The sequence below is a fragment of the Bombus bifarius genome, unplaced genomic scaffold, assembly GCF_011952205.1.
Source record: "Bombus bifarius isolate JDL3187 unplaced genomic scaffold, Bbif_JDL3187 scf7180000009832, whole genome shotgun sequence".
Lineage (NCBI taxonomy): Eukaryota > Metazoa > Arthropoda > Insecta > Hymenoptera > Apidae > Bombus > Bombus bifarius.
This window is the reverse complement of record NW_022885363.1, coordinates 55,835-75,656: the sequence shown is the minus strand read 5'-3', so window position 1 is coordinate 75,656 and position 19,822 is coordinate 55,835. Positions and strand designations below refer to the sequence as shown.

Genomic DNA, 19,822 nt, shown 5'->3' with positions numbered 1-19,822 from the left:
AATACGTAAACTGCGGATATTTGTGCATTTGTAGGAAATTGAAAAGTTCAAGTTTGAACAAAAAGACGTGTACATAATATTTGCTCAGATTCCATTTCTTTGCTTACGTATAAAATTACGAATTTGCATAAACATCCGCAATTTATTGATGAGAAGCAGCCATAACATTGCGAACTGCTTAACATTCGATTATTCGTGTAAATGGGTCAGCTGGATAACATTATGAATCCTAAAAATGGTATTAAAGTTCAAGAACATCTGGCAATGGATATAAAACTTGCGTTCGAGCAGGACGACGATATTAAAATTTACGTGCAAGGGAAATACATCAGTCGTTCTGTTTAACTCGAACAGGAAGTTATAGCTTTTGGTCGCATTTCAAATGGAATGCACAGGGATTCTGTTTCGAGGAACATAATGGTACAACGCCGATAAACGTCCGGTTCGAAGTAGAACGAAGAATAATTCTGCGACTATAGGCCATCTCGAGTTAAACGACGATGGCATCACAGGATGATCGTAACGTAATTCTGTCTCTTTTCCTCTATGATCATCGTAAGATTCTTTACGATGAGTCGTGACATATAGATTGGCAAACAAATCGATGCCATAAAGGCGAACTGCCCGACACCGTAAAACTTGTAAGAATGTGTAGTACTTAATGGCGCGTCCATGGTAGCTCGATGATGTCTTAATCGATTAGTCTCTGCGTCACAATTATAACGCAGCGCAAAAGCTGTCGACGCATGTCCGGTCATATGTTGCCAAAAATTATTTTCAATGGAAGCTAACTGGTCGTATGTTCTTCCGTATCAACGTGATGTCATTGTCAAAGGAAAGCGGAGCTTTTAAATATCGTTATTAGAATTTTACGAATTTTACGCAGTAATTTTTTATAAAAATATAGATTTGATCCATTTTCTTGAAATTTGAATAACTTAGAACGTCTTGATAACAACTCCTTTGGTTTCCGTAAGACGTTATCGGCTTACCAACCATTTTTAAAAGGTCTACATCTCCTGATTCAACAGGTTATTTCCATTTTCAATTATGCCATATTACAATCCTCCTGGTTAATCCTAAGATAACATTAAAATCAGAAAATCAACAAATTTATGCGATGTGATCTTCGTATGTTATCCTACACATTTTTGGCGCAAGTTCCAAATCCTATTCATTTAGCTATCAATAATTCTAATGTTAAGACTTCGTGAATAGAATTTTCAAGGAAGCTACGTACAAAAAGGGGAAAAAGTAGAAAGATCTAAGAAATAGTTCAGATTTATAACGTAATAAAAAGATGACACACACTAGTCAGACATCATAAAAATCTAGGTATACTAGGTACTTCACGAAGCTATTTAGACACTTACCATAGAAAACTTTTATGTTCCTATTGTATTTATATGTTATACAGGGTGGTTGGTAACTGGTGGTACAAGCGGAAAAAGGGCGATTCTAGGCGAAAAAAGAAGTCGAAAATATAGAATAACAATTTTTCGTTTGAAGCTTTGTTTTCGAGAAAATCGACTTTGAATTTTCGCTCGGTACGCGTGCAGTTTATCGCGTCTCGTTATAACGGATCTCACTGTAGATCGTTGCCTCGATGGAAAAATTAAAAAAAAAATTTTTTTAAATTTTTATTCTATATTTTCTATATTTTCTATTCTATATTATTTCATCGAGACAACGATCTACAGTGAGATCCGTTGTAACCTACCGCACGCGTACCCAGCGAAAATTCAAAGTCGGTTTTCTCGAAAACAAAGTCTCAAACGAAAAATTGTTATTCTATATTTTCGACTTCTTTTTTCGCGTAGAATCACCCCCTTTCCGCTTGTACCAGCAGTTACCAACCACCCTGTATTATTGAAATTTCATTAGCGGTATAATGAGACACGACAGTAATGTTTTACATCGGTAAAAGCGTGGATGAAAAATATTTTGCCAGTAAAAGACAAGCGATCAGCGACAATCTCATCACGACCTACATACAAACTCGGAAGATCTGCTCTCCAGCTGCAGAATAATAGTTCGAACGTTCCATTAAAACCAGTATTCTGGACCAGCCGACGATAAATTTCGTGACAGCTCCGGTGGAACAGCGCGTTATTACCACTCGACTTCCAAAGTGGGATTTCAATTTAAGAAGCCGGATATTCGGGGCTAATTTTCATACTGATGAGATAGTCGGTGGCCCAAGAAAGTTATGTATCTCCAAGACCGACAAAAAATACGATCCGCGAGCCTGTGGATAACCGTAGAAAGCGAAACAGCGACACGAGAACACCCTTTGCACGCTGGAAAAATTCATGTGTTCCGAGAATGGAGTGGAATTTTCTTTGCTGGAAGGGAAACGCGTTACGTTCGATATGATAAGGGGAGGTTTCGTTCCGTACGCCTACCGATTTTTACGTCGATGCATTATTCCTGGGGATCCTATGTAACGCGATCGTAAACGCGGTTGAATTATAACTTGGCGCATCAGCTCGATCGCAAGTGCGTTCCTTATCATAACGGAATTGGAAAGATACGAGCCCCGCAAGCCTGTTCAGTTTTACGAAGCTTTTATTCGCGTCTCTACAAACGAGCCATCGTCCCTATCAGTCAGATTGCTTGAAACGTTTTGAAAAGTAGATGTTAATGCGTTCATATTAATCTTCGTTCAATGTCATTGATAATTAAAAGTAGTTTTGTTGTAATTTCAGTTAGATTACTTAAATGTAAGTGAAAGCACTTTTTACAACTACTGTAAAATGTAAAATTCGAAAATTGAGGTTGCTGCAGTTTCAGCATCATTTTCACCCTGTCGTCTCTTTTAGTGGTTTAAAAATTGTTTAAACTTGAAGGAAATATAACGGGTTATTTTTAATTATCGATTAATCGTCTGAATTCTATGATAATGTACTTCTTAAAGCATTAAACATACTTTTATTGTTATTGAAAATTCGAAAACCATAATAAGTAACTTAACTCACATTTTTGCTGCTTATCTACAACTCAATAATGCTATTGTTGAGGGTCATCATTTTTACAGGATGTATTCAATATATATTAGATCATTTCGCTTATTTGAATTCGTAGTCACATTTTAATATTTCATAATTTATCGTTATGAATAAGACTGAAGTCCACGTAACAAAAGTTCACCAACTCTATCGGCTACCTGTAATTTTTCAGATTATTCAGATTATTCTATCGAGAGAGCTTCATTAATTCAATCGACAGGAGTCCAGTTAATCAAGCACTAACTGAATCTTCGTTCAGGTAAATGGAGTTCTGTAAATATAATAACTGTAAAGTTCGAAAGCTACGAAGATAAAACGGTGTGTGTAAAAGAGAACAGGCAATGGCAATGGCAATGGCAATGGCAATAAAGAGTGACCTTTAGTGCCCTTGAGCGTCAGGAAATATTTAGCTGACTTTGACAAGATTTTGACGAGATAGACTAAACCTTTGCGCCTTCCTAGATACAGGAAACCGCGTAAATATCCATTTTTAAATGACAGCTTGATCTTTGTGAAATGTCACGGAGTAATTCGAGAAAATTCAAGATTAACTGTTTGTGGAGTTGTTCTGAGCAAAGAGGGAAACGACGAAATCTCAAAGGCGGTATATTTTTGAAACATGAAAAGAGTTGAAGCAACGACGACATCAAACGTTGTGTTCTTGTTTTACCTCGTTTAAACGTTGTCACCTTCGTTTCTTGATCAAAAAGAGCAATCTTATGGAAAAACATTTCCTTGTGAAAAACATTCAAACGATAGACAGACTGAAAGACGTATGTACGTCGTGCAATATAAAACGTACGTTTAACAACCTATTGTTCAAATAATGTATTACGATATTGTATATACAAATTGCAGTTATGTATTTTAATTACATTATAACGTATTGTTTCATTAATAGTAAACAATGAGAATACTCTTACACTTGAATATATACGAGATTCATCCTTTTATCTTTAGAGACAGAAATTGCAAGTTTATGGTTATTTTTCTTTTCTTTGTATTAACATTTTCCCATGTTGTCGATCTAATATCATTGGACAAATTAATTTATTTTCTAATTTATTTGATATATTATATAATTTTATTTTATACATAAATATTATTATTTTATTTTCGAAAACAAAAATTTTTAATTACTGACGCTTCCAAATCTCAAACCAGATGTATTCGTCATATATGTCGGAGATGAAAGGGTCTTCCCTTTGGAATTCTTCGGAAAATCCCCAATATTTTAGTCTCTATAATTTAACTCGATTATAATTGTCCGAGATTTGTGATAACGAGCTTGAGCTCGAAGCGACAACTAGTAGCTGAACGTAGCCGTCGTCACGGGATGAACGTTTTTACCTAACAGGGGTATGGAGTAATTGTATAGCTCTCCTTAAAAAGAAATAGTTGTGGCGGCACACGACAGTGAACATTCCAACGGTTTCTGTCCCGTGGCTCGCCACACACAGACCCTATTCTTCGGGCAAGATGATTATCAAATGTCGATGCATCTCCACAGTACATGTTCAGCTAGCCTGAGGACCCGCTGTGAATCTTAGGATTTAGTTAACTAAGGTCCTTCAAACGGACAAACAGTCTTTATCTTAACAGTTCCAAAATCTACCATCTACTACAGGAAGATACGAGAAATCTGCTTTTCTCACGAACGACGCTTCCAGCTAGCAGTTTTGTCTCAAGGGCGGTTAGCATCCTTCTTCAACCACCGACATAGAAATTAACCAATTAACAGGAACGCCCATTTCCCTCACTTTCCGAACGAAGGCTTTTCTCGACGAATCCGACGATCTCGTGTCCTTAGACACACCCCATCATAATTTTCCTCTGCAGCATCATCGTGACGGAAAGTCATTCTCTCGTGAGGTCTCATTAGCGAGTTACGTAGCGTCTTTACGCTGGGTGAATATTCTACGTTTTAACAAAGAGTTAGTTCAGTAATACTTGTACCATAGACAAGAAAGTTGAGTACAACTTGGACCTTGGAAGAAAGCGCATTTTGTTATCTCGTTGACCGCGGATTCGTTATTGAACCCAGGATCATTGTCATTCGCATCTCGAGTATCTAATTATCACGGTTACTTGTCAAATTCTGTATTAATCATATTTGTGCTAATAAATATCTTCTCTATTGCATAACAATGTCTAACCCAAATGAAGATTCGTTTCACGCCCCTAACCCTAATCGTAATGTGAACCCGACATATACTACTGTAACTGGTGGTACAAGCGGAAAGGGGCTGATTCTACGCGAAAAAAGAAGTCGAAATTATAGAATAAAAATTTTTTTCTAATTTTTTCATCGAGACAACGATCTACAGTGAGATCCGTCATAACGAGACGCGATAAAGTGCTGCCGAGCGAAAATTCAAAGTCGATTTTCTCGAAAACAAAGCCTCAAACGAAAAATTGTTATTCTATATTTTTGACTTCTTTTTTCGCGTAGAATCACCCCCTTTCCGCTTGTACCACCAGTTGCCAACCACCCTGTATATATTCATATTACATAATTATACAACTTCTTAGAAACGATAAGATACATATACACGCAGGTACATTAAATTTAACAAGTAATAGTGTCATATTAATTAGTAGTTATCAAAACAAAGGTATATAGATATTGATATAGATATCCTACGAATAAATGACCCAATATTAAAATCAATCACACAGGAAATGTATATATCGGGTCACATTCTGTTCTTCCTTGTTTCAATCGATAGCGACCAGTAAACAAGCGAATCAATTTTTCAGCAATCCATAGACCCCCGTTTTCGTTGTTCAATCGTCCCGCTGTTCACCGATGAGTTTGCGTATTCGTTCGAATCCCAAAATAACGTCGAACCAGTATCATCTGGTATAAATAACGTCAACCTTAGAGTACATCGCGACTCTTCTTGGCGTTAAGCTCTCTCGATATACTTTCTCAGTATCTCTCGAGTCACGCGGCAAGCAACAAGTGTCATCTTCATATTTCCCGCTATATATTAATCGTTGATCGCGGCCGATGGTTGTTTAATAGTATTTTCAACTGCAACTTCATCGTCTTCCGGTTGCAAAGCTTCCGTGTTCTCCAACTCTGGAGTCACCTTGTTAATCATCGATTCCTGACACAATGGTGCTGAAGGGCGCTCGAACGCGTTTACCAGATATTCCTGGTGCATTGTTGAAGGAAGGTGAGACGAAGGCAATATTTCTAAGTTGGATAATGACAGATTAATTGCGATTTCAATGGATTATGTTCGCTCTCTGAAAACTTCAACTAGTGTATATTATTGGATGTCTGGATGACATACAATGAATCAGATTGCAAATGTTATTAATATCGATGTGTCACAAAATTACATGCGGTATATAGTTTCAACACGGTGCACAAATAAGAATTATACTAAATACCACGTGTTTTTCGAATAGAGATTTTTCTGTAATATAAATATTTCAATTTTGACGGAGAATTCGGAATTGACAAAGAATAGCCGTAATTTAAATCCGAAGTATGCTTCCAACAAATAAAATGTCGAGTAATCAGGTCTTGTTTCTTGTTAACCAGCTTGTAAGTAACAAACTAGAGAATATTTAGAAGTAAGTATTTTGTGTAGTATATTTTACGCAACTTTTTCCCTTTCAACTTGCTCCGTTGTTTAAAGATAGCAGTGCTTTGTCATCCATTTATATTTATTACAAAGACAACGTAGAATATCATTGTTGAACATTATTAACAATGAAAGTTACAAACGAGCGAAATTCCGTTGTTAAATAAAATCGTTGCTCCGTGTCTATAACGCAAAAATTAAGCGTCATGAATTTCCAGGTTGACAGAAAAACATTTGTGTCATCGACGCTCGCCGCGATTGGCCAACGCTTCTCGTTGTTCGAAACAGGCGAAACATCGAGCCCTTTTATCAAACAAAAATAACATTGTGCAAGAATATCGCTTTCTCGACGTGGCCGAAAGACCAGGTCGGTTGTTGCACCGGATTAATTGTCGCGGGAAACAATGCACGTGGTCGTTCAGGATGATTCTATTCATACGGCGAAATGAAATCTGGCCGGAAATAACGTCGAATAAGTTAGCCCGTCCGGTTATTCATTACACCGTGATCGTCGTGGCGAGGCAATCAATCGTGTCATCCGGCGAGCACCGATGGTTTCAATTAAATTAATTGTTCTCAGTGATCACGTTGCTCGGTGGAATAAATTGCAGCCAAGTTTCTCCAACGAACCCGTATACCATGCACCTCTGATGATCGATGAACTCCTTTTCTCCCTTTCGCACCAGTAACTTCGTTGTTTGGAAGAATAATTAGTCGGGGCAATCGTGTTCTTTTTGTCTTCCTCGAACCTGTAAGTTCGCGCTGTATCACATTGCAAACAAGCTTTTACGTTAATGATTTCATCGGACGAAAGATTCGACAGCGTTTAATTACATGTTCAATATCAATATTTGTTGAAATACGAAAGCGTTGCTGCATCCACAAATAACACTGGCGTGGTCTGTTCAAAATCAACTGTTTACTTACAGCTATCGAAGACCATCCTCTGCTACCATCTTCATACGTAAATGTCGGAGAAGTTATGCCAAAGATATTCTCCGCTATATAACGATGAATCAGTTTTACTGGTAAAACAGAAGTTGTAGAATTTTATGAAAAGCAAAAGCGAACGCTACAGTACCGAGTATCAAGCTGATACGTATTAAGCTGTGCGATGGCCTGCTCAAGAGTGGAAAACAGGATTTTTCGCGTGTTTCTTGGCGGCGAGAATGAAATCAGTTTTCGCGGTTCATTCGTGCGTCACTTGAAATCGCCGCAATATAAATCGCGAGCGTAGCCATCGAGAAATCATGGACGAGGCAAAATGGACCGCCAGAGAGCAATAGAATTACCGGTGAATTTGTTTCAACGTTGTTGCGCGTACTAAAGATAAATCGTTCGCCTTCAACGATTGATCGACCGGTTTTATTTCCCTCGTGACTAGCCGTTTTAACCTTCCTCCTTTTTTTCTTCTTCTTCTTCTTCTTCTTCTTCTTAGTCCTCTTGTTTTTCTTCTCTGTTCCCTTCATAGGGACATCTCAGGTGTCTACGTATCTAGAGACTCGTAAAATCACGAGAAGGAATTACAGGGACAGTATCGATGTCTCGAGGCTTCGTCTTGTCTCCGATTCGGGACTATTTTTATCAGCAACACGGTAAACTAATAGTCTCACACGAGTTGTCTCTCGGTCAGACAATCACGTTCTACTCGTTTTATTGAGTCATCCTCGAGTGTCCTCGAATAGTTCCGAATCGGCCAGTTCGAGGCAATATTATTTCGATGAAATTCGATAGTTTTCTTTGCGCGATGATTGAAACATTTTTTACAGATATTTCCAGATCGCTCAAAACTATACTAGATTATTCAAGGTTACACTAAGTTTTAATAAACTACGACAAATACTCGAAAAGCGTCAAAAATCGTGTCAAGGTCATTGGAGGGTTACATCGACGTCATTGAAAGTCACTTGGAGATCGTTTTTCGGATTTTCAAACAATTTTCTTGCGTTCTTCTATTATACAATTTCCACAAAATAATAATAATAATTCTTAAAACAGAATATTTTAACAGAGTATATAGTAATCCGCTCCAAAGTTCTTTTTAAGTTTGAAGAAATTGAGAAAGAAACATTGCGATATTAAAACGTTAAAAGACTTTTCTTGCTTGAAATTAAAGTAAGATTGGGAAATAAAGAATCGGTAAATCATAGCGCGGTTAAGTTATCGACTAAATTACATTTTGTTACAGAACCAGAGAAAGGTTGTACGATATACAGCAACAATATAACAGCAGAATATCAAATGTCAAAGATCCCAGTAACTTACGTTTTTTCCGTATTCGATCGTTCGATCGAGAAATTGTTTACGTATCGAGCGAAATTACGAAGGTAAAACACGAAATTTCTGCTTACAAATATCGTTCCAAGAATATTCGTCGCGTCTATCAACGAACAGTCGTGCACGTGCAATGCTCGATCGTTATAATTAGAGCGGTACTCGTGTGCATGCATCGATACTTGGCTCCTAAACCCCGCTACGTACGAAGCAACAGGTTCCTTGTAGAAATTCTTAGACACGGCTGACGAAAGCCATTTCGTTCTAATCTAAAAATAATATTCGATCGGACTTTTCTTCGACTTTGACGTCACCATGAGACCATAACTTTTCCTGGACTTATTAGAAATCCAGGAATGTGTGCAATAATAGTTGAAACTGTCTAGTCACGCTATAAGCGTCGATCGAATGTAATGGTATTTTATATCTATGTTCGCTGCAGACGATGCGACACCATTGCAATTTCGTTGCAACAACGCTTTACGATTCAACAGGTTTATATTTCCAATGACGAAATGGACGCAAGGGTGCTATATTGGAAATATACAGGGTGGTTGGTAACAGGTGGTACAAGCGGAAAGGGGGTGATTCTACGCGAAAAAAGAAGTCGAAAATATAGAATAACAATTTTTCGTTCGAGGCTTTGTTTTCGAGAAAATCGACTTTGAACTTTCGCTCGGTACGCGTGCGGTACGTTATAACGGATCTCACTGTAGATCGTTGTCTCGATGAAATAATATAGAATAAAAAATATAGAAAATATAGAATAAAAACTTTTTTTTTAATTTTTCCATCGAGGCAACGATCTACTGTGAGATCCGTTATAACGAGACGCGATAAAGTGCACGCGTACCGAGCGAAAATTCAAAGTCGATTTTCTCGAAAACAAAGCCTCGAACGAAAAATTGTTATTCTATATTTTCGACTTCTTTTTTCGCCTAGAATCACCCCCTTTCCACTTGTACCACCAGTTACCAACCACCCTGTATACAACTATTGAGTCGTGCAATGTTACTAGTGGAAAATTGCAACGATGTATCGGATCGTTTGTTTCTACCAGGTCTCAATCTCTTCAGTTATAGCGTACCATTGTTTTGATAGATTTTACTAGGTATTTGATTTAAGCACTGAAAAAGTGAGTAGATATTGAAAAGTACGATTCCATTATATCGTAACACAGTTAGTACAAGAATGCCAATTAACCTAAAGATACGAAGCTGCGTTATGCTGAAACAAAGTTTCGATGAAATTTTTACGTCTGACTATAGTTATCCTTAACCATTCGATACGTGCCCCTAACATATACGGTCATAGATTGCTTTTAATTTGGCTGATTATTTTAGTCATTGATCTTTATAGATTCGTACTATAAGACGATTATACACGTTTTCATTGTTAGTCGTTTTATATTGTAGCGGCACAAGAGTTAGAATTCGATTCAAATCATGTTGTTTTGCTTCGGAGTATCAAGACCGTTAGGTCACAGGTATTGTAAGAACCGTAAAACCGTGTAACCCATGTAACCGTAAAACAAGACAAATTTGAATCTTTTGACTTTCCCCTGACTATTATAAATAAACGAACGTTTCATTATAAACTGTGACCAAACGACTTTATACATACCGTTTCGCGACGAGAAGTGTTTTAAATACATTAACGATTCCACATACTGGCAGTCTCATTATTCGATCTCCTACAATATTACGCGAAAATTTACCCATTTTCGCTACTAAATCAGAGAAAAATTCGTGCGTTAAGGGCTTGATATATTGAATTGCATCACAAATTCGTTCTATTTTAATGGAAGAAGACGAACGAATGTTACAATCCAATATAATAAACGCTTGATACTGGCTATCCACGGGTATAATTACTCGTTGTAACGAAAGGATTAAACGAAAATGAATAGAGAGCAGAATATTTTTGGCAGTTAAACGATACGCATCGAATCAAACAGATCTTAATTTCGTTCATTATCTTTCATTCCGCAGAAATGAGAAACTTCGTTAGAAAACAGAGCACGATAGATGTCCACTCGGTTAAAGTCAGCCTCAAGGATATCGTGTGCTATCTTTCCCTCCTGGAAGCTGGTAGGCCAGAAGATAAATTAGAGTGTAAGTAATTGTTTCTTTTGTATCGATCAAAGTTAATTAGATCTCATGAAAGCGAGCAGTGGGTATTTTTATTCCGATCTCGGGTAACCTTTCGCCATTAACGCGTTCTTATGTCACTTTGTCATAAATCATGGCCTGATAAAAGAAAAATTCACGGACAGATGCATCGACAGTCACGGCTGTATTCCTTAAACGTTCGTATTCGCGTGTCCAACGCCAGTCATTTTCTCAGTCTGCTTCGCTAGTTGCACTCGCACACAGTGCACTCGAGCTTGCATATCTGCTGCAACTTGTTGCACGCCAATTTCGACGCGCATTAATTCATTTGCCTTTCTCTCTTTTTTTTCAGTCATGTTCCGGCTGTACGATACAGATGGGAACGGCGTTCTTGACACAAACGTGAGTAGAACGAGATTTTTTGTTTTATTTTTTCCCTTAATTGCTGCAAAAAACCGATTCTCATCGACAGCGTGTTTAAACGCGAAGAAAATGGAAACTGCACGGAATTGCAAATAGTTTGCGACGTTTCAAATGGTCGATTTTATATCTATATTTTTGTTCAATGTTTTCTCACCATATATGTTAAACGAAATGATTATAGGTTTCATATGGTAGTATTGGAAATTTATCGACCAATTAATCGTAAATACGCCTGTCGATAGGGCAACGAAGTCCATCAACGAATTGAAATAGATCGATTCGAGAGCACCTTATCTAACGTAGCCACGGGTTTAATATTATTATCACGTTTCCCTAGGAGATGGACTGTATTGTCAATCAGATGATGAATGTCGCCGAGTATCTCGGATGGGACGTCTCGGAATTGAAACCGGTGAGTTGGAATATCATTAATATTCCTTTTCAGATGCACGTTGTCGTATCCACGCGCATCTTAATAACTCTATTTTTCATCTAGATACGATTCTTTTGTTTAAAACATTTATTTTAATTAATACGAAAAGAAACCTTTTCTAAAATAACGAACCATCCCATTAAAAAAAAAAATGTACTTTAAATAACATCGTGAATTTCAATTTTGTAATAAAACAGTTGCCCCAAGTTACTCTATTATAAACATTATAGAAGAGATATTACGTTTGGGATGAAGATACATAAAATCTAAAATTTCTTTGTTTACACAACGAAGAGATGGGAAATTGATGAGCGATATCTAGACGTAAATCCTCGATATTTCTAGATACTGCAAGATATGATGATAGAAATAGACTACGACGCGGATGGTACGGTATCTCTGGAAGAATGGAAAAGGGGTGGTCTGACGACGATCCCGCTGCTAGTTCTTTTGGGCTTGGATTCTCACGTAAAGGAAGACGGTAACCATCTCTGGAGGCTAAAACACTTTAGCAAACCCGCCTACTGCAATCTCTGTTTGAATATGCTAGTCGGTCTCGGAAAGAAGGGCCTTTGTTGTGTCTGTAAGTATCATCGGAGCTTCTTTGATGTTACAACGGTTCTTTTTTCACGGATGTTTTGCTAGAAAACATTTTCATCCGATGAGCTTCCACCCTTTTTATATGTTCTCTTTTCTCCTTTTGCGCCTTGGTAATCTGCGATGAAAGAGGAGCAATTTTCGTAAAGTATATCGTTGTTTATCGAGTTTACAGTAACCCGCGTCTCGAGTACCAATCATTTTTTTCATTCGCACTGAAGCAACAGACAAACGAGCCGTTCTCTTTTTATATAGTCTGCAAGTACACTGTCCATGAAAGGTGCGTTCAAAGAGCACCAGCCTCTTGCATAGCCACCTACGTGAAAAGCAAAAAGACGTCGCAAACGATGGCGCACCATTGGGTCGAGGGAAATTGTCACGGCAAATGTTTCAAATGTAGAAAAACTATCAAGAGCTACAACGGGATTACGGGTTTGCACTGCAGATGGTGTCAATTGACAGTGAGTAGTCTTTCCTTTTATAATTATTTCCTTTGTCAATGAATCAGATTCCCTGTGTAGGCAACCAAATATTCCAGTTATGCTGTAAGTGTATATGAGAGTTTGGAGGTTTGATACGTAAAACTTGTATGTACGTTTCGATATAAAAGTATCGTACAGATCGTATTTTTTATATTTTCAGCAAGAAATGTAGACATAGCTGGAGTTGAAAGAGAAAAGAGATAACAAAGCTATAATTAATCCACGTTCGTGTAAAAATTTAACGATACAATAACGCTGAAAGTAAACGTAATATAGAAAAATATATAGAATGCCGAAAGTATTGAACGCGCCAAATCTCTGACTATATTCCATTCTTGTAATTATGTTCATAAACATATAAATTCTAGTTGTAACTATCGAACAACAATTATACTCGTATAACGTTATTCACGCTAATAACGATTTTACAGTTGCATAACAGATGCGTTTCGCAAGTGAGGACAGAGTGCACGTTGGGTGAGTACGCAGTTCATATCCTTCCGCCTACGGCGATTTGTCCAGTTGTCTTAGACAGGCAAAGATCGTTATCTAGGGACAGTAAAAAGGGAAGCAAACACGGCCAGGATTCGTCGACTGTTGCCTCGGTAAGTGCAATGAGCTGAATCGAACGATTAAACACCAACCAGACGCGATATCAAAGGATTCTAATTCGAGATGCAAAATTCTATTAGCAAAGTGGATTCCTGACATCCGGTGCTGCTACTAATCAACAGCCAGCTATGTCCTTCCAAATTACACCGCCGCCGGACACTTTTCCACTTCTGGTGTTCATAAATCCAAAATCCGGAGGAAGGCAAGGCGAACGCATGTTGAGGAAGTTCCAATATATCCTGAACCCGCGCCAAGTTCATAATCTGGCCGTGGGCGGACCTATGCAGGGTTTGCAAATGTTCAAGGACGTGAAGAACTTTAAGGTGATCTGCTGCGGCGGTGATGGTACCGTTGGCTGGGTGTTAGAGACAATGGGTACGATTAATAATTTGAGAGCTGGGTATTCAAATGATCCATTTATAACCAGCATTTTGTGTTTAAACTTCAGATCGTGTCCAATTCGAGCATCAACCAGCCGTAGGTGTCATACCATTAGGGACAGGCAACGATCTTGCGAGGTGTTTGCGATGGGGTGGTGGTTACGAAGGAGAAGCTATTCATAAAGTACTCAAGGTATGTAAATACCATGATAAAAGATCATTCTTACACGGACAGTTAAAACGAGGTTGATGCATTTAAAATTGCCGTGTGAAATAATTTCTAGAAAATAGAGAAAGCGACACCTGTAATGATGGACCGCTGGCAGATAGAAGTACTTGATCAGAAAGATGAGATGAAACCAAATCAAGACAGTATACCGTACAATATCATTAACAATTACTTCTCTGTGGGCGTGGACGCCGCGATCTGTGTAAAATTCCACATGGAAAGGGAAAAGAATCCCGAGAAATTCAATAGCCGGATGAAGAACAAACTTTGGTACTTTGAGTACGCGACAACGGAACAATTTGCTGCCAGCTGTAAAAATCTTCACGAAGATCTAGAGATCATTGTACGTAAATGTTTCAAATGTTTAAGATGTCGTTTAAAAAGATGGTTAAGATTAATAATGAATTTTGTTCATCCAGTAATACCGATTGTAATCTCGATATTTCTCATTCACAGTGTGACGGGACACCGTTAGATTTAGCACACGGACCTTCTCTCCAAGGTGTCGCATTATTAAACATTCCTTTTACTCATGGAGGTTCCAATCTCTGGGGTGAACACCATACGAAACATCGACTTGGTAAACGGAAGAAACGACCAGACAAAGAACTAAGCACCAGCAGTTTTAATTCCGTAGATCTTACAGCCGCGATACAAGGCAAGTGCATAGACAATGTTTCGTGATCGTTTAACAAGTTAGATAGACGTAGTTAGAGCAAATGAAAAATAAGTGTAATGTTTACAGATATTGGAGACAATCTCATAGAGGTGATCGGTTTGGAAAATTGTTTGCATATGGGTCAAGTGAAAACTGGACTTCGTCATTCCGGTAGAAGGTTGGCACAATGCAGTAGTGTCACCATCACCACCAGCAAACGTTTCCCGATGCAAATCGATGGTGAGCCATGGATGCAGGGTCCATGCACTGTAAGTTGATCCTTTGAACACTTAGTAATTATTTAATTATATCTACCGATCACTTATAGATATTTTATTATTCCAGATTCACATAACGCATAAAAACCAAGTACCGATGTTAATGGCACCGCCACCGGAAAAGGGTCGAGGCCTCTTCCGTTTCTTAAAGAGGTGAACTTCAATATTATCAAATAACGAAACTGGAAAATCGAAATAATCGACTCAGTTCTCGATCAGAACGTAGTCTCGACGTCGTCCCGCCTGTTTTATCTTATCTTAATTAAAAGAAAGGGAGAATGAAGCGTATCAATTCGGTCGTACTTAACACAGCTTCAATGCTCGTCCGAGAGCATGGAACGAGCTTCGACGTAACTTAGGTATTCTTGTGTACAGTATTTTTGAGAATAATAATAAAGCATCGCTCGTCTTAGTGATAGGATTAGCGGTAGACTCGTCGGTCATCGATACCGATGTATGATCGTTTTGTATACTATGCGGAGATACGCCGAATATGTTTTCTTCTCTTCCGTTTCTCAAATCCGTGGCTTGAGTCTACCGTTTCAAATGTGCAAGCAAATACGAGGTTGTACTATTGCAATCGAGCGTATAATTTATATACCGACATAACGGATTGTACGGTATCATGCAAAAGAGAAAATAATCTCGTACGTAACGTTATCTAGATAATATTAACGACAACTTCTTTAATCATTCTTTTTCTTTGTACAACACTTAGATATATCGTAAGGGTTTTATTTCTCCATAAAATATCATAGTTGAAGATATGCAGATCATATTCTTTAGATGAATAATATTTGTTGTAAGTAAAGAGTATAAAATCTAATTTTATATCGATCAAACGTTGAGTATGTATCTGTTGTACGTTATTTTATATTCTACTTGCTGTTTTTTGATCTGCATATCCTCGACCAGTCTTGTATCCGTTTACTTTTATAAAGAAAAAAAAAAGAAAGGAAGAAGTTTATCGCATTAACGGCGCATGAAACTATTCGAATCGCTCCTCTTTTTTGCACGACTCCGTCCAATAATCAAAGATCTTCTACTTTTCTCTCTTAACGTTAAGATTTTTGTACGGAAGCTTAGTCGTAACTGCTTAGACATAAATCACGATAGATTGGTTTTATTTATTTATTTATTTATTCGTCCGAACTTATTTATTTATTCGATGGCTCTCAAGACGGAGCAGTATATCGTAAGCATATCAGCATCAGCAAACCGAGCGCGGCTATAAATTAGCGCCGCGAGGTTCAGTTGTTCCGCGTTTGTCTTTTGTATGAATCGCACAATCAAAAGTTACGAAAATTATGCGTATATTTTCGATTTGATGCGATGTAGCTTGTTAATCGGTGCAATAGTTGCGCGCTCTTATAAATTAGTCCCTTAAGTTTCTCTTCAACATATTGTTGTCTTTCTACACGTTGGCCATCTCTCGATCGATACGCAAATAGAGTTAGCACTTTTTTAATTGTACGCGTATTAACGCGCGTCGAACTATTAAAACATAGAAGTGGATTACAGTGGACATATTAAATATCATATTGCTAAATAAGTAGGAGACAAACACAGATATTATAATCTACTGCGAAGTTTAATCAAAAATCGATTCAGCCAACGTGTTACGTATAATGATCAGTATTGTGGTATGGAATTTATAGGATTTTTCATAGAATTCTTCTACGACTGCATCAGCACGCACTTCCTCGTTGTCTGTACGAACGCTTCTATAAGTACATTTGTAATTTTCATAGCCTCGTTTCCATGAGTATTCCAACTTATTTACCATTAAATTATTTATTTGCCAGAAATGTTTGGATCATTTCTCCAAAGTATTTTTCAGATCTTCCGTCCGATAATAGAAGTAATTAAAAATATAGGTTGCATTTTTTATTTCCGAGCACTCGCAACTCACATTCGTTTCGCGTTATTCCAAAATATCAATTTTAGTAGACGAATCTAATTGTACTTTGACAAAAAATCGACACGGCAGTATCGAGTAAAGTATACTTGATGTTACAACATGCCAATGTCGTCATGTTCACTCGCATTATTCTGATTTGTATCTGCTTATTTCGCTTTAGTATCGCGTTTCGAGATATTTATGCTTTTGTATGGAAAGTGTAACGAAAAAGTACGACACCAAGTATATAACATCCCGCAGGGACCATCACAACGTCGAAAAATCCATGTAATGATTATAGAATGATGTTAAATTTTATCTTGTAGCAGTGATGACCATTAAGCCTGATGTAACGTTTCAAAATTGAAGCAACGTCAGCGATGTCTATTGTATCCTCGAATTCTTTCAATTTTATTATTTATTTTGAAAAAAGCATAGATCCTTCTGTTCTCTTCCATTTTTCTTTCATATTTAACAAATTTATCATCTGTTATTCCTTTGATCGCGTACAAACGCAGAATATACATTGCTCGAAATGAATTCCCACGAAAAGACGTTCTAGAGGCAAGCGTTTACGAGTCAATATTTTCAAGCATGTATTTCTCGATCGTTTTACGTAGAGGAATTGATATACAATTTATTCATCGCGCAAATAATGATCGTTTCCCTTATAATCGTTATATACGCATATTTCCCTTAGCGATTATATGATCGACTATAATATAATATAGTTGCTCTCGTTAGACGAATCGAAATATTACGCTTACGTATAATGATACAACCATTAAGGTCTTAATCGTTAAGTTGTTATTCATTAGCAAACAAAAATCGGATGAAAGAAGTACGACAGAATACAAATAAATACATATATCGTCGTGCTTCTTCGTCGCGAAACTGTGAATACTATTGGCACAATAATTACAAATATTGTTTTTCTATTGGATTGGCGCAGTGTCTCAGTGTGCTTGTCATTGTAATAATGTTATGATATAAGGAAAGACCCAAAAATCAAAAAAAGAAAAAAGAAGAAAGAAAAAAATGACAAAAAAAAATATGAGAAAAGAAAACAAGTATATTCCCGTGCACAGCAGCGTGAGAAACCCACATCACCATTGCCCGAAACCGAAACGAACTTTTTAACCCTTGATGCGAAATATCGATTTCCTCGAGATAGAAATACTTCTATTCTGATTCATGGATTAGTAAATATAATACAGGGTGATCCATTTTTTTAACACAATTCATACGTTTTCGAAGAGTATGGAAACCGAAGATCACGGTAAATTTTAATTAATAAATACATTGTGAACATGTCCCTTGACCCTTCTGCGTCAATTCTTCTTACTCAAACACTTTTAAACTTGAATTCGTTTTTTTTAAATTTAACATATTCCTATGGTATAGTTATTATAACAGATATAACTGTTGACGTCTTTAAATGAAACGCCCTGTATATATAAAAGTAACACATAGTAACATTGACAATAGCGCACGTCAATTATTCCTTTCCTTTTATTACTAAGCGCGCTCCATGATTCATAGTGGAACCAGTAAGTTAAAGGAACAACGTTGTTATCTTCAGCGATGAAATAAAAACATCTTACTAACGAAAACGAGAAAAGAAAGAAAGTAAAACGTGTATTTCTCGTTGATGATTAAGAAGGCAGAAAAAAAATATTTGAATCGTACGATTCGAGTTGAAAATTCAAAGAAAACGTTGCCTCGGTGCCTCGAATATTTTAGTCTAAATCGTTGCGCGAAGTATGACTGGAGACATGACAGAATAAAAATTACGCAGAAACATTGACTCCTTTGTCGATTTTCAAAAATTCTCTTACGTGATATCAATCGAATTTCCATTACCTTCGATCCTGTCGAAAAACTTTTTCTTTCATTTTTAAGTTAATTTTATTCTAGGAATGTTTTTATTAATTAAAATTTTTATATAAAATAAATACACGTAAATGATTTGAAGGAAATTTTCTATTTCTTATAGTTTCGTGAATATAGTTTCATGAATAGGCTCAATGCATTGGGCTAATGAAATATGCAGTCTTAAATAAATAAGTAAATAAGTATTACATTATACGATCTTACAACTCTCATTCAACAATATCGTTACAACTTCTTAATAATTCTTCTACAACAACTCTCTTACAACTCTTCTCTATAGTACATATTCGATTTCATATACACAACAAACAATTTTACGACGTGTATTTAAATGTCCACATGTCACCATGCATCAGTTTCCACGTGTATACGTATATCGCTTTTCAGGCTTATCATTCAATTCTCTAACATAAACATTTGATCTGTATTGCTCATTGTCAATCCTTAATCCTAATCCCCAAATCGTCACCTGTATCCGCACGTGATTCATTCCTTTATACATATATACATAGTAATTCGACCTATATTTATCATATACTATATAAGTGATGCAAATTTGAAATTCAGAAAAAGATTTTTTATCATTACGTATTTTATTATTTAACCGGTTTTTATTTAAGATTTTTTACTTTTCTATCGCAAAAATCAAAATCGAAGAAAGATTTATATATTTTGAGATTTAGTTATCGGAGGAACTTGTCGAAATAAGCAGAGAGGGTTAAAAAACGAAAGAACGCTTCATTGGGATTTGTAACAGTTAAGCGCGATTGAAAGATATTCAAATTAGAGAAATTTACTGCCACTTTTACTGGGTCTATGTACGTTTGAGCACTACTGCCATTTTCCAAAAGATAGTCATATATGAAGAGAAAAGCCTGTCTATTATAGTGTATTATACGAAATAAAGTGTAAATTACGATACAAGATTCTCTGCGAGTATCTATT

General features: G+C 36.9%; 1 protein-coding gene and 1 long non-coding RNA gene across 3 annotated transcripts in view; one reads left to right on the top strand and one right to left on the bottom strand.

Moving 5' to 3' along the window:
- The window catches only part of LOC117215854 (diacylglycerol kinase 1), a 153,060-nt gene extending 134,269 nt beyond the window's left edge, over window positions 1-18,791 (top strand). The window contains exons 7-18 of one of the 2 annotated variants that reach the window (XM_033462389.1): window positions 10,873-10,995; window positions 11,345-11,394; window positions 11,753-11,827; window positions 12,194-12,431; window positions 12,701-12,906; window positions 13,359-13,532; window positions 13,620-13,914; window positions 13,988-14,112; window positions 14,204-14,491; window positions 14,605-14,806; window positions 14,894-15,075; window positions 15,152-18,791. In XM_033462389.1, the coding sequence (XP_033318280.1) occupies window positions 10,873-10,995; window positions 11,345-11,394; window positions 11,753-11,827; window positions 12,194-12,431; window positions 12,701-12,906; window positions 13,359-13,532; window positions 13,620-13,914; window positions 13,988-14,112; window positions 14,204-14,491; window positions 14,605-14,806; window positions 14,894-15,075; window positions 15,152-15,241 (2,048 nt within the window). In that variant the 3' untranslated portion in view covers window positions 15,242-18,791. The remainder of the gene's footprint in view (window positions 1-10,872; window positions 10,996-11,344; window positions 11,395-11,752; window positions 11,828-12,193; window positions 12,432-12,700; window positions 12,907-13,358; window positions 13,533-13,619; window positions 13,915-13,987; window positions 14,113-14,203; window positions 14,492-14,604; window positions 14,807-14,893; window positions 15,076-15,151) is intronic. The other variant, XM_033462390.1, reaches the window with a different exon arrangement.
- Window positions 6,672-7,830, bottom strand: LOC117215887. The gene is made up of 2 exons (XR_004489233.1): window positions 7,535-7,830; window positions 6,672-7,356 (listed from the first exon to the last, which is right to left on the bottom strand). It is a non-coding gene; the product is annotated as an uncharacterized LOC117215887 (long non-coding RNA).
- Window positions 18,792-19,822: the final 1,031 nt, after the last annotated feature.